This window comes from Pleurodeles waltl, chromosome 7 (genome assembly GCF_031143425.1).
Source record: "Pleurodeles waltl isolate 20211129_DDA chromosome 7, aPleWal1.hap1.20221129, whole genome shotgun sequence".
Classification (NCBI taxonomy): domain Eukaryota; kingdom Metazoa; phylum Chordata; class Amphibia; order Caudata; family Salamandridae; genus Pleurodeles; species Pleurodeles waltl.
This window is the reverse complement of record NC_090446.1, coordinates 365,815,060-365,830,510: the sequence shown is the minus strand read 5'-3', so window position 1 is coordinate 365,830,510 and position 15,451 is coordinate 365,815,060. Positions and strand designations below refer to the sequence as shown.

The 15,451-nt window shown below is 42.0% G+C and overlaps 1 protein-coding gene across 3 annotated transcripts in view; it reads left to right on the top strand.

The window, feature by feature from the left end:
* ITCH (itchy E3 ubiquitin protein ligase) overlaps positions 1 to 15,451 on the top strand; it is a 779,961-nt gene that overhangs the window by 453,604 nt on the left and 310,906 nt on the right. For all 3 annotated transcript variants that reach the window (XM_069243816.1, XM_069243814.1, XM_069243815.1), the window contains one exon: positions 11,381 to 11,444. In XM_069243816.1, the coding sequence (XP_069099917.1) occupies positions 11,381 to 11,444 (64 nt within the window). The remainder of the gene's footprint in view (positions 1 to 11,380; positions 11,445 to 15,451) is intronic.

Below are 15,451 nucleotides of genomic sequence, written 5' to 3'. Positions count from 1 at the left end.
AGCCACATGGTCTACGCCTCATACATTCACTAAACATTACTGTGTGGATGTGTTAACAACACAACAAGCCACAGTAGGACAGGCAGTATTACGAACATTATTTCAAACAACTTCAACTCCTACAGACTAGACCACCGCTTTTGGGGAGATAACTGCTTACTAGTCTATGCACAGCATGTGTATCTGCAGCTACACATGCCATCGAACGGAAAATGCCACTTACCCAGTGTACATCTGTTCGTGGCATGAGACGCTGCAGATTCACTTGCGCCCTCCCACTTCCCCGGGAGCCTGTCGCCGTTATAAGTTGATAAAAATAAACTTGTACATTTGTAAATATATATATATCCCTTTTAGACACATTATGTACATACATACTTACTCCATTGCATGGGCACTATTACTATATACACAACTCCTACCTCAGCCTCTGCGGGAAAAACAATCTAAGATGGAGTCGACGCCCATGCGCAATGGCGCCGAAATGGGAGGAGTCCCTCGATCTCGTGACTCGAAAAGACTTCTTCGAAGAAAAACAACTTGTAACACTCCGAGCCCAACACTAGATGGCGGGATATGCACAGCATGTGAATCTGCAGTGTCTCATGCCACGAACAGATGAACACTGTGTAAGTGACATTATATATATGTCTCTTCTTCTATTATAGCCTCTCTTTTGGAAAATGGCGGAAGGGTTGATCTGAGGAGTTATTTTAGTCTCTTAAAGACTACTTGACACTCAAAACCTATGTATTCACACCAAAATGAAGTATATAGGTCTCATGGTTCCTAAAATATTACATCATCACTGCCACACATCTACCATTTTAATAATTTCGTCCAGTAAAAACACAATCAAAAATGAAAATCTTTGGACAACAATTTTTTTCACGGCGGTATAGCAGGGGGTGGGATTATTAGGTGCTGCTTTTGGATTAAAACTACTGCCTCTGGCACTCCAGAATCTATTCTGTGGGAAGAATTACATAGCCATAGACGTATGTGTAATAGCTGGTCCTGCTGACTGAATTGTCTTGAAATAGACCAGTAATGAATATGGGGCTCTCCTATAGTTTTCAGAAAAGGATTTTGAAAAGGGATGTAAGGCAGAAATCCTTTCAATCTGATTACTGTAGCATCAGTAGTAAGAATGTTTAAAATGGTGGGGAAGGGGGTCTCTTACTCGGACAGGCATGATGCAACCCTACTTTGCCACTACTATAAGTTCCTTGAAACTGGCTCCTTGTGCATCAGGTTTTGGTTGTTGGTAGTGGCAAGAGGTGCAAGAACAGCATACATTCTGATAATTCTGTTCTTCGTAATTTAAGATGTAGCAAATGAATTTGCGGTTTTCGTTTCTGCCTTGCTTTGATCAGGGATCTTAACACTTTTATATTTTGTAAAACAGCAGTGATAACCCTAAGGATGCAGATAAAAAATATCTTAACTCTAGAAATGAACAGCTTTTGTCATTCTTTTAAGTTAGGTTGAATAAATTTGCTAAGTCCAAATGTGTGATGTGTATGAAATCAAAGAGGAATGCCCTATTAGGCTTAGGCAAGCTTTCAAGAAAGTGTTTGCTGGATGAAACAATTCCTTAATTAGCGCTATGCTTATACTTGTATGTTGCCTGTCATTTGAGCCTGTTTCAGAATTGTCTTTGGAACTTATACGAGTATATGAAAAGGCCTGTTAGAATTGCATACAAACCTTAAAGCAGATAAAAAGATTGAGATTGCCTACATTTTAATAGAGTTCACATAATCTGTGACTAATCCTGTTTTAGATTTTGTTCTAAAGGCCAGTTTGTGTGAAGAGATGTGTGTTCTTTTGTAGGTTATTTTGCATGGTGGTAGACATTAGCTTTTGGGGAATTTCATTGAAGTGATATTATTTAGTATTTTACTCATTCCTCTGTTTTATAGGGATTATATTGGCAACTGTTTGTGAATTATTTTAATACAATTTACATTCTAAATATAATTGTGATAGTTTTAACTAACTATACACTAAATATTAAGTTGAAGCAGAGATATTCCTCCCAGGTAGTTGTGGGCATCCAGGCCACAGGCATTAATGCATATCACTGGATCCAGCCAGGAGTTATTTTCACTGACACCAAGCAGTAATGAGCATCAGTCTTGTTCCAAGAAAGTAATGAAGATCAGTGACCAGAGACAGTAGAGAAAATCAAGGGCCCCAGGCAATAATGAGCACCAATAGCCCCATGGAGTAAGGTATACAAAAAAGCGATGGATGGAACAGTTGAATTAGTCTGTCACTAGTAATTACTCGTGCTGCATCGCAGTCTATCAATATTTTGCACACTGTGCCACCTCAGTTTGAACCCATCTATATTGTATGAGGATTTACAACTCTCTACTAAGGTTTTGCTGGTAGTTCTCTACAATATATTTAGGAATTCTTCTATAAGCAGTCCCAGCGCTTCTCAACTTGCAGCTGTTACTCTGATGGATATTTCTACCTGAAGATTCCTCATCTTTTTAATAATACACTGATAAAGATAATTTTCAATAGTGCTCTGCACTGATATGGTGCGCTGGCTCCATATTGGCGACCTTGACTATGCCACTGATGCCATTAAGTGCCCCCACTTGGTCCTGATGTCAGCTCCCTTTTTTGCCATTTCTTCAGCTCTGTTGAGCTGTTTGCTGTCTTCCAATTCTCTCATGAATCAGTTTTTTTGCTTTTAATTTTTTTTTTGGGTGCAGTGAAGGGATATTGACTATTTACAAGACCATCCCTCTCCAGCCCAATGCCACAGCCAACACAATCCTACATATTGACTCAGGTGGGCTTTTCTTAGTCTCAAACAGCTCCACTACTGACTCCACAGGCTTCAGTCCTCGTGCTGCTACACTGGCTCTAGTGGCTTTCCATTTAATGAACTTCTGAAACCCTGTTCACTGAACTGGAACAGAGGCATAAATGTAAAAAGAGACTAGAGTCGTCTTTGGTTATTCTGAATGTCTGGAGGACCATATGATACAGATGAAGAGATGGACAGTCTGTTGCATGGACCCTGATTTTTTGGATCCTAGGAAATGCTAGTGTTCTAGATACCTCCGCTAAGTGAAAATTATATTCTCCCACTGGTCTTGTGCCTTCAGGGGCCACATTTATGGTATATTAAGTGGTAGAAGTGTGAGTTGCCCTTACCATCTGTGAAGGTAAAGTCATTCTTCTTGACTGGTGTCCTACATCATAAACATCAGAATTTCAGCTTCCATTTAACAATGCCATCACAGAGTTAGTTATTGTGGCTTGAGAAAAACCAACCTCTGTCCCTTCCCTTAGCCATATAGTAACTAGAAGATACTGACAGGCTCCAGGTGACCCAAGCTTCCCATCAACCTATCGATCACTAGAGAACCAGGTAGTACAGGGGTCCTGCTCTATAAAACTATTCACTGGCACATTTTCAATCCCCTCTACAGTGAAGGATTCTGTGAAGAGTGCCCCTCCAAGCATTTCTGCAAAGGCAGTGCACAAAAGAAGATGTATACTCTTCCCTAAACTGGACTTAACTGGTACACTGCATATCGCCACATCTTCAAATAACAAACAAGAAAAGTATACCTCTAAGTAAGGAGGACCAAGCAGTAAAAAGAAGAAAAGATTTTCAAAAGCATATCCTCAGAGGAAACCTCATCATCGACAAGAACATCATCCACAACACCAGTGAGAGCGACAACTGTCCCATCAGCAATGGCGTCCATAATAAAGTCAACCCTACCGCTGATGAAACTGTCTGCGACAAAATCCCCATCGATGATAACACCATCTATTGCATATATAAAGAAGGCCTGTTTTTCCATCATTGAAACTGTCAAATTTGCCACCAGTTAAAATCTTAGTCAGACCAAGAAGAGGCTAGTGATTATGCCTCACAGACTGCTTACAGCCCAACATAATTAGATGTGAAATATGTCCCAAATGTGGAAGAAGAAATTGGCGACAAAGATCTTAAACATAATATATTATCAGCAAGATTATATGCCTCAAGTCACTCAATATTATATAGGAAAGAGACCTCCTAGACAGACCATACATGTTCCAAGTGCCTATGGCCTTTTTTTATCTACGTAACAGCAGATGGATACTTTTACTAAGTTTATTGCCATAACATCTGACAAATAATTCTCAGTTAGTGTTAAATGTGGCACCAATTCTACCACCTCCACTTGCTACGATACAGATTACCACACCTCATCAACCATCACCACTACCTTTCCCTCCATTTTAAATTAACCATCTTCCAGGCCTAGGAGTAGCAACAACGATTCCTATAGTTCAGTATACTCTGGTATGGATGAGGACGGAGGTGAGCTTCCTCAAGATGATCTAGGTCAGGATATTGGTTGAGAATGTATTGCCCCAAGTAGCGTTAATGAGGGGACAAATACATAGGATTCAACAGATATCTCTGAATCCCATTCATTAGTGGAAAAAGCTGCCCAGAAATTAAATCTACCATTGACATCTGTAGATTAACCACATGTCCTTTACGACTTCAAAGAACAACCACGAAAGTGTGTAAAATCTATATCCATTTTAGATTGTCAAGTCATAAGGCCTAAAATCGATGAAAACACCGGCTACAGTTTCAGCTGTGATACCTCGCATGGAGATAAAATATAGAGCCCTTGATTGGGTTGCGGGTTCCCCCACTGGTCATATTAAACTGGATTCGGTCATCTCTTCAGCTGCTAAGAGAAGAACCAAGACCCAAATTGCAGCATCCACTTGTTGGCCAGACAAGGCTAGTAGACACATTGGTAATTTGGGACAGCAGGGGAATTTCATCTATGGCAGCAGCTTCATGCCCTGGAAATTCTAGGACGTTATGAGTGCCAGATGTGGCATGACATTACTCCTTTATTTGAATTCATCCCTGAAGATAAGGAAACGGCAAGAGATATCCTTAAGGGGTGTTGACTTCTTCCTAAATTATTAGTGCAGTGATGGATGCCACAAACACAGGTTTTTGACCAACTTGCAGGAGGTACTGTTTAAGAAGACTAGGCTCGTTTAAGACCACTACATTCCATCCTGCGGTCCAATCTAGGATTCTGGACATGCCCTTTGACAGCCTTATTTTTGGTAAACATGTAAATGAGACTATACAGGACCTAAAAACAGCAATGGCACTGCAAAGGCATTATGACTTCCACAATACCATTGATTTTTAACGTCTAATTTTCACGGTTCTCGAAGATTGCAAAACTTGAGAGGATTCAACTAATATGGAGGTCAGGGACACATACTACCTGCAAAGACAATCCTGATACAGTCAAGGATACTCCTGTAATCGTACTCAAAAACAGTGGTAAGAGAGCCCTTTAATGAGAAAGTGAGGTTCCTCTCAATCACGTACAAATGACAGTCAGAATAGAGCTTGACTCTCTGCCTTTGCTCACTCGTTAATCTAGTACTCAGAAGTTGGGAGGGAAAATTTCCTTTTTTTGCTCTTGCTTGGAAACATATAACATCAAATGTTCATTGAGGACTTGTCTTGCAGTTCGTTCATAGATCTCCTGTATACCCACCCAGGAAAGAACTTCATCTCCATCTGCAGGAGCTTTAACAGGAAATTCTCATGCTTCCCCTCAAAGGAGAGATTGGCCCCAAATCACAAATAAATCAAGGATTTTTTTGATTGTATAACATTGCCTAGTGTTCCTTTACCACACACGTTTTTACAACACAGAGTTTACAGTGCATACCTCTACCACGCATTTGCATTTACGTTCACTCATGTGAAATACGTTTACTACGCAATCCACTGCTGCGCTTAATTTTACCACGCTTACTGTTACATTGTTATTTTAAAAACAGTCTAACACTGCCACCTTCTGTTCAAAACACTACCTCACCATTTGCCATCAAATCCTTTTATCCTGTGTTAATTTTTATGAAAATATTTGTTTGCTTTTACAACTTCATAAATCTATATATTAATAAATATATCAACAAATTTTAGTAAATAAAAATATACAACCTACTTACCACATAACCTTCACAAACATATATGCATGGTAAAGATTTGCGTGGTAAAAGTAATTGTAATGTAAAAAAAACAAATGCGTTGCAATTGCATTTCGTGGTGAAAACGTCCTGGTAAAGGATGTTCCCCATGGGTTTTATTCCAGATTAGTTCTAATCAAAAAGTAGACAGGTCGATGGAGGCCAATCCTGAATCTCAGGCAACTAAAGAGATTTCTATAGAAACAATAATTTCAGATGTTTACAGGAAGCCCCCCTGCAGATGCAGAAAGGAGTTTTTTTGGCCTACTTGGATCTTCTGGATTCATATTTCTACATAGCCATTCACTGAAAACACAGACAGTACCTTTGATTCTTGGTAGCAGGACAATACTGCCAGTTCAAGGCACTATCTTTAATGCTCAAATCAGTGCCTCAAATATTCACCAAATGTCTAACACCAGTAGCTGCTCTTTCTCAGACAAAGCGGTTATCAGGTGTTCCCATACCTGGACGGCTGGCTAGTCCAATGGCCTTCAGGGAAGGAGCAAATGCTTGTACAAAGGCCTGCATCCGTCTCTTCCGGAGATTGGGTCTCACTTTGAACAGAGAAATTATCTTTAGCACCTCATACAAAAATCCAGTACCTGGGTAGCAGTATTCAACAAACAACTGCGAAGTGCTTTCCTCTCAATGGAAAGAATGAGGAAGTTGCAAACTATAGCAAAGAATCTTTCTGCAAAACAATTCACCTCAGTAAGACAGTACAAAGCTCTGTGGGGACCGATGGCATCATGTACAAGCCTCATTTAATTTTGCAGGCTCTGCGTGGGACAAGAACTGGACCTGCAATGGAAAGTGATCAAAGGCCCATGGGAAGATACTGCACGTGCCTCAAGGCAACTGAAGCAAGAGTTGTTGTGGTGGGGAACTCCAGCGGACTTTTTTTTCTACCCATAACAGAAAGGACAATACTCAAAACCGAGGAGTCCATGGACAGATGAGTTCACCTACAAAAGCTCTCAACCAGACTTCTGATCAGATGCAGGGAACATGCTCCACATCAATGTTTTAGAACTGAGTTGTACGGCTGGGGTTACAACAGTTCCTCCTCAGATTAGTAATTCGACTAGTCCTAATCAGAATGCTCAACACAACCTCTATGTTCTGCATACCCAAGCAAGGAGGAATGTGGTCTAGACCCTTTTCAGAAGGGGCACAACTGCTCTGGAACTGGGTTATTTCTCACAAGACCGACTTTGCTGTAGAACACCTACCTGGGCTGCTAGAACAATCTGGAGGATACACTCGGTCAGCAGCTTTTGGAGTGTCACATGTGGGAAATACACCAAGACCAAGGGCATTGCATATTCAGTTGATGGGGTCGACCCATGATTGATCTGTTAGCCACTCTGTACATTAGCAAATGCCAGTGCTTCAGGAGCACATTTTGGCATCCTGTGATATTGGACATAGCCCTTTCATTCACTTGGTTCAATCTCTGTGCTGCTTCTTTTCCTTTTTCCCCAAATTACCAGGGTGCTGAGGAAGGTGAAGATGAATCATTTAACTCTGATCCTCCCTGCTTCAGCAAGGCCACTCCAATACTGGTACAACGATTTCCTTCAGTTATCAGCACATCCAGCCATTGCTCTGAAAATGCATTCTCCAGACACCACAGAGAGATTCTCCTTCACAACCCAAAATCGCTGAACTTGACAGCATGGTACCTGACCTTTAGAGCTTGGCCCTTTGAATCTACTGCAAGACTTTAGAAATATTTTGGCTCCAGCTCAAGTCTCCGCAAACACCAAGACCTACAACGACAAGTGGGAACATTTCTGGATCTGGTGCAGGGATAAAGGTCATCCTCCTCTTCAAATTACACCTCACCAAATTTTCCCATATTTGTTGGGCTTACATATTCTTCAGTCAGCGTTCATCTGGCTGCAATCTCAAGATTCAAGAGGACTGAAATTTTATCTACTCTGTTCTCCCAGCAGATCATTAAACAGTTTATGAAAGTGCTCTTTACAGCATTCCCACCTATTCAAAACCCTCAAGGTTCCATGTATACTTAATACTGTTCTCATTCAGTTAATACTACCTCCTTTCAACCCAATACATGAGGAACATTAGAAATTCACCTCCTGGAAGACAGCTTCTCCTAGCCTTGACACCTTCAAGGAGAGTGAGTGATATTTGTGTTCACCATCAAGGAACCTTTCAACTGACTCACAAAAGATGAAGAAAAACAATGCTGAAAGCATTCCCAAGGTTCCTGCTGACTTTCACTTAAATGTACCCATCACTCTCAGATCTTTCTTCCCAAATTCATCTAGGACAGCAGAAACATTGTTGCTTTCAGTGGACTTGAGTAGATGTTTTTACATAGACAAAGAACATACGGGGGGCTTGTTCATGTTCCTCTTGAAGTTCGCCAAAGGTCTTGATGGCGTTGCGTGACCAGAGGTTACCGGTTTTTGATATGCCAATAAGATCAAACTATGCAAACACTGGTAGATCGCACAGAGTGCCCAGTGCCTAAGAGTCCTAGGGCGGGGTGGCTTGGGTCAGTCTTCCCTTCCAACCCAGGGCTCTGTGCGTGGCGTGCCAGTACTCGATGGTCACTGACTTGGGGCCGAGCTTGAGTGACAACTGGGGTGAGGAGTATAGGGCCAGCAGGTTACCCCTTGGTTGTGACAGCTTTCTGTCCATTCGATAGGCAGATTCCTATTGTGGTCGTTGGTCGTGCATCCAACAGTTGATCGATGTCAACTGTGCAGCCCAATGGTATTTCTTTATGCTGGGTAGGGCAATCCCCCCGTCATACCACCCACTGGTCAGCTTGGTCAAGGATATTCTGGCTTGGCCCCCGTTCTGTACAAGGGCCCGTAATTCACTGTCAACCTCTCTATAGTAGTGTGGGGGGACCTTATAATGGAGTATTATGGAGGACATACATAAAGCGTGGCAATGCCATCATTTTTTAGAGAGCAGCTCTTCCAAGTAGGGACAGTGGCAATGTTCTCCATTGTTGTATATCTAGCTTAAGTCCCCCCAGGAGGGGGGACAAGTTATAAGTGTAGTAGCTAGCTGGATTTTTTGTCACGTATATGCCTAGGTTCTTAAAATCGTCAGTTTTGGTTTCGAAAGGGCACCCCCTGGGTAGGCAGGTAGCATTCCTTTTGAGGATATAGAGTCCGGTCTTCGTCCAGTTGATGGCATACCCTGAATATTTCCCAAATAGGGTTATGTGCATTATACGATCCAGGGAGGCAGAAGGCTTCATGATTTACAGTAGTATATCATCTGCGTACAATGATATTCTATCCTCCCACTGGCCGTCCCAGACGATTCCCTGTAACTAGTGGGTCCATCCACACCCACGGTGCTAGCTGCTCAAGGGGTAGCGTGAACAGCAAGGGGGAAAGAGGGCAGCCCTTCTGTGTCCCCCCTTCGCAGGATGTACATCTTTAACCGTGTTCCGTTCCCAGCTACTTGAGCTTGTGGGGGAGGAATGGAGGAGTAGCACCCATGCTCTAAAACGGGGCCCAAAACCCGTTCATTCTAAGACTGCGAATAGATATGGCCATTCTACAGAGTTGAAGGCCATTAGTGCGTCCAGTGACATGTACCAGTTCTTATCTTCTTTCACCTGCTTGCTCTGCTAACTTTTGGTCCTTTTGGTCTTTTGAGGCATCTCCATTGGTACTTCGCAGGCAGTGATTACAGCATTGCAAGATCTTTCCCAGTCTCTAGTGATCTCAGATAGGCTGCAACAGATTTGACATGGAGCAGTGTGGAGAAGAATGTAATTAAAGGAACGTTGTACCAGCCTTCAGAAGCAGTGCCTCAGACAGCTTTGTAGTTCCTCTTGAGGCTCACTTGTCAGATGTCTTATGATTCACCCTGCTATTTGCTCAGCAGATTTACTCAGTGGGTACAGTGAAGGATAACATATCTGCATTGCTGGCCTTATTGTGTTCTTCAGATCAGCTGTAGCTGTTGACATCACCCAACGTTATGAGATTACTGAAGGGCTTTACCATCATGTTTTCTCCTTCATTTATAATGCCTCAGTAGGACTTTAATGTGGCCTCTACCTTTTTAATGTTCTCTGTTTGAACCTTTATACAGCAAATGCTCACCTTTTTAAGACAGTTATGTTCTAATTTCCTTTACGTTGGCTAGATAGGTCAGTGAGTTTCAAGCACTGAGTGTCAGACGTCCTTTTACTTCCTTTTTTTCCTGACAAGCTGGGTCTTCGAACTAGAGCTGCTTTACTGCCTGATGGTATCATTGCCTGCTATTTAGGGAAGTCTTATCACCCTTACTTGCCTTCTTTCCTCCTTCAGATCCCACTAAAGAGGGGAAAAGGCATTACAGACTGAGAGTAGGCTGTCAGTTCTTCTATTAACTGTTTCAAGGACTTCCGAATTGACAGTCAACTTCATCTGCTACACTGGCAAGATGGAAGCCACAGCCCTCCATAAGAGCTTATTGTCAAGGTGAAGCAACTTGTTCGTCTAGCTGTATTATGACTTAGAACATAATGAACCTCTAGGGGTCATCAGACCACATTTCACAAGAACGACGTGCTCTACTTAGCTCTGGCAAGGGAGTCCTCATGGCAAACATTTGCTAAACACCCACTTGGGCTCCCCTTCGCTTCTCTGCAAAACACTGATTTTATTCAGAGTTGTGATGGTAGGTCACTTCGTGCACCTCAGTCCTTCAAGACATTTTGGTTTTCCCAGCCCTTTAAGTGCAACGTTCCAGTAGGTTACTACTTGAATAATTTTTTCGGAATTTGAGGAATCTCCAGTTGTAAATATCCATCAGAAGAAAAAGTTACTTATCTTTAGGAACAACCACGTTTAGATTTTTGCTCTGCACCTTGGTGGTATAATGCTGTCCTCATACTGTCTGTTTCAAAGTTGCTGGATCCAGTCTGACCCCTAGGATATTTAAAAGGTGAGGAATCTCAAGGTAGATACAGTATCCACCAGAAAGGTAGGTAGTTCATTGTGTCTTCTTTCAAACGGCACAAGGCCACTCCGAGGCACTAAATCCCATTTAGCTTTCAGCTTCCTGTTTGAATTGCTCTAACTTGTCATTCTTTAATGAGTGTTTCCCATAAGTGAAGAGGTTGTCAGCAATGTTGTTCTGTTTGAGATGATACAAAACTACTGTAAATTAAACAAAGTTCCCAATATGTTTCAGGTGAGAAGGCAGTTTATTGTATTTTAGACTTAAAGTGTTAGATAAAGCCATGATTTTGGCATGTTTGATGAGTACAAATGGCGCATTTATATATCTTAATAATTTGTATTGTTCCACTAGTGGTTACTTTACACTGCTTTTGTCGTAGAATCAAGATTATCCAGGTCAAAATAAAGAGTTTGATCCTCTTGGACGATTACCAGTCGGGTGGGGTAAGTCATTATTTTTCTGTTTTTGTTCTCTGCAGAACTATTTGAAGAATGCTAGTATCCAGAATTGTGCAGGTTTTATTTGATGTGATAGTGATTAAACCTCCAAACACTGTTAGTCCTTTGTGTTCTTTCGTTCTGAAAATAGCTGCTGTTGGACTCTGTCTGACGTGGCAAGAAAACGTAGAAGTGGGATCAGGTCACTTATACCTAAAAAAAAAAATCTGTTTTCCTAAGTTCAGAGAAAGTTCTTAAGTGAACTTACAGTTAATGGGGTATTTTGTCATTGCCATTGAAGTTCTACCTGCCTCTTCTGCAACGAGAAAGAGTTCAAGTGGAGAGTCCCTGTAGAGATGAGAACTAGTACCTGCGGTTGTGACTGCATAAGCATAGCAACACTAGAGAGGAGGAATGGTGAAGAGCATTGATGTGTGACATGGCAGCATTTGTTCCAGTTGCATGTTGGAAAAAAAATGGAGTGGCCTTTATGTAGGCCCAGATCTGTGACTGAGGGTGGATGTTTGACATTGTTTAGCATTCCGTCCATCATCTGTTCCCCATGCTACTTCTGACCCTTCCCCATCCCCATGGGGTATTTCTTCCACCCAACCCTTTGCACCTGTCCCCTCTGCACTACTTAAAAGATGCTTTCACATCATCTTTAGTTTCCAATCTAACTCTGAACAGTAGTGTAAAAGAATAAAAAAGTAGCTGCATAATTTTGAAGACATACGCACCATGTTTGCACCCGCAACAAAATTTGACACTGCTTTTTTATATTATACTTTAGCCATGCTTAATCACATCTTGGGTAGGCAAGACCAATTGGCTTTTGCAGATGCTTGTTTATGCTTTGTTGGTGTGCTGGTAGTGGCATGCTTTTAAAGTACCAATGCGCAGTGACAATGCAGTTGGAGGATTGACTAATCAACAATCCACAATATAGAGTGAAAAATGATCATTCCCTATGAAAATTCATGCTATGTAGTGTGTTTTTTGTATAGTGGGCTTCCGTTTACTTTGCCTCTTAGCGCTTTGGTGCAGAGCTTTGTCTGTAAATTTTTGTTTGCCTGTAGTATGGGCTCTCAATGGAAGGTAGTGATATCTATGGACATATCCAGGCGTATTAAGTAGTTGTGGTGGTGCAGAAGTGTATGGTTTTTCCTTCAGATGGAAGTCTGTCACAGTTGGGTCTGTTGACCTTCTATCCAAACATGTGGTATTGGCTAGGTTTGTCCCTGCAAGGCATATACCATTGAGGGTATTGGTCTTCTGCCCACCTGACAAACCCAAGACAACTTTGCAGTTATTTACCAATGCTTGTGGTCTTGTTGGACTTGGTCCGGCATTTGTTTGTTGGTTTCTGCCTTTCCTTTGCTTGGTGAGTGATTGTGCTGGTGGTGAAGGGAAGTGGTACATGATGCTATTGATTCTTGTCTAAATATACTTCTGCCGGATCAAAATCAGGCTCATTCGTTGAATGGTTCGACCTTTCCTTCGATACAGGATTAACTTCCATGTCTGACTTGATTATGTTATCTAATCATTTCTCTGACTGAGAATTATTCTGCCTAACTTGTGATCCAGGTTCACATATTCTGCTGCCTCTGTTTCCCAGAGTCTCAAGTCTTGTTCTCTCACTCCTGGCTGCCCTAATCTGAGTCTGATGTTGCCTGTTCCAAATATCGGGCAGACTGGAAAGTGGCAAAATATGAACTTCAGAATAGATGTTTCTAAATCATAGTCTGTTTGTGTGTTCTCACAGCCAGGTGCACTTTTTGCACTGCAGCCCGCTACCAGTGAACCCTGTTGAGTCGTGAAGATGTGTAAGCACCACAAAGGCTGACACATCCACTACATGTCTGTCCGTAATTTAAATATTCCAGAATAGCCTAGTGAGTTCCCTACTTATTAAGGACACCTGACAATAAATTGAAAATGCGTATTGCTGACATGTTAGAACATTTTCATGTATAAACACTATAAAGGGAGTCTGTGTACCGATTTTGCATCAAAGGTAGATTCACGTAATACCCTTGTATGAGCTTTCTGAGGAGGACTATAACTTATCCAAAAGCTGAAACGTGATGATACCTGCTTGCAAGACTCTGAAATGATGACTGGCTATTATTTATATACAGTATATAAAAAAAATTATAAAAACTTGTCATGTTTATCATTAGGACAGTGCTTCACATTACACTAAATCCTAAATCGTTTAGGTGTTGTGCATTAAAAACAAAATCAAGGACTGCTCATAGTCTGTGTGGTGTGTGTGTGTATATATATATATGTTCGGTGGCATGTGTAGCTGCAGATACACATGCTATGCATAGCTCTTCTGACATCTAGTATTGGGCTTAGAGTGTTACAAGTTGTTTTTCTTCGAAGAAGTCTTTTCGGAGTCACGGGATCGAGTGACGACTCCTTTCGGTTACACTGAGCACGGGCATCGACTCCATTGTTAAATTGTTTTCATTCCGCTGTCGGGTTAGGACGTGTTTCCTCTCGCTCCAAGATTTCCATTCGGAAACCTTAGAAACTCATTTAATCGTCGGTATTGTTTCAATTGCGTTCTATCTAGCCTCGAACCGATAGTACTGTCAGATTATAGACTTTGCCCTTTTGGGCGCGTGCGCCCGACTCTGCTCTGTTAGGGTCTACCGTGTGGAAGCCTGATGGAACAGACTCCTTTTTGATTCTGCCCTCGGTGCAAATGCTAAAGTTTCCCTATACAGACCAACACCTGGTTCGTAATCTGTGTCTTTCTCCGGACCACCGAGAAGAGGATTGTGAGGCCTGTCGATCGTTTCGATCCAAGAAGATCTTGCGTGATCGGAGAGCCAGAAGGTTAGAGATGGCATTAAAAACTACATAAAATATCTGTCATGAAGAACAACAGGCGCAGACGGCGGTCTCCATCAGAGACACCGACTCCGAGCAAGAATCGGAAAAAGAAACGCCTATCAGTGCTGGCCAGCACGTGAGTATGTCTGCCCCTATGTCCATATAAAAAAAAAAAACACCGAAGGCCTGGGGTACACCACTGCCAGCCAAGGTTCGACCCGAAAAAAGACCGACCTTTGAGTTCAGCGCTGAAAAAGGCCACTTCTCCGTTGACTTCGGAGTCGACTAAATCTGTATAGAGCTCTGCCTCGTACTCCAGTAAGTATCCTCACTCCTCGGAGTTGAAGCTTTGACGCCCTGCTTTGGAGCCAAAACAACGGACTCCTTTTTCGGGACCGAAAAAGATCCAAACTTCAGAACCCAAGAAATCTTCTTATACAGAAGAACCAGGACTTTCGAGCCATCTCAAACAGAGTTCGAAATCAATGCAGGAATCTTACAGACCTTCTGATGAGGACACTGAGATTCAGACTATACTGGAGGTTATGGATGAAAGACAATCCAGAATCCACATCCAAAAAGAGACTGGCAGAATTGTTACTGCACCTCCTTTCAAAACTAAAAGAAAGCTGGCTTTTCAGGAAGAATTAGACACTGTTCAACCACCAGCATACATTTATAAGCAAAATGAGAAGCCAGGACCTGCCCCTACTTCTCCTCCTCATTCACCACAGCTTTCTTTTTCACCTCCACACACTAGTCCACCACTGTTGCCTTAACTAACGCATTAACAATACTCTCATGGGGATACAGTGGTCCTTGGGATCTATATGACCCGAAACCTATTCCAGATAACGATCCTGACTTATACCCCTCCAAGCCTTCTCCACCAGAGGACACTGCTGCATACACTCAGGTTGTTTCCAGGGTAGCTGCTTATCAGGGAGTGCTTATGCATACTGAGGCCCTAGAGGATCATTTCTTGTTTAACTCGCTGTCCTCCACTCACTCTAGATATTAATGCCTTCCCATGTTGTCTGGAATGGTCAAACATGCCGAACAAATTCTTAGTAAACCAGTCAAAGCTAGAGTAATTACTCTGCATGTTGACAAGAAGTACAAACCTGCTCCTACAGACATAGACTGCATCACACACACCAAGT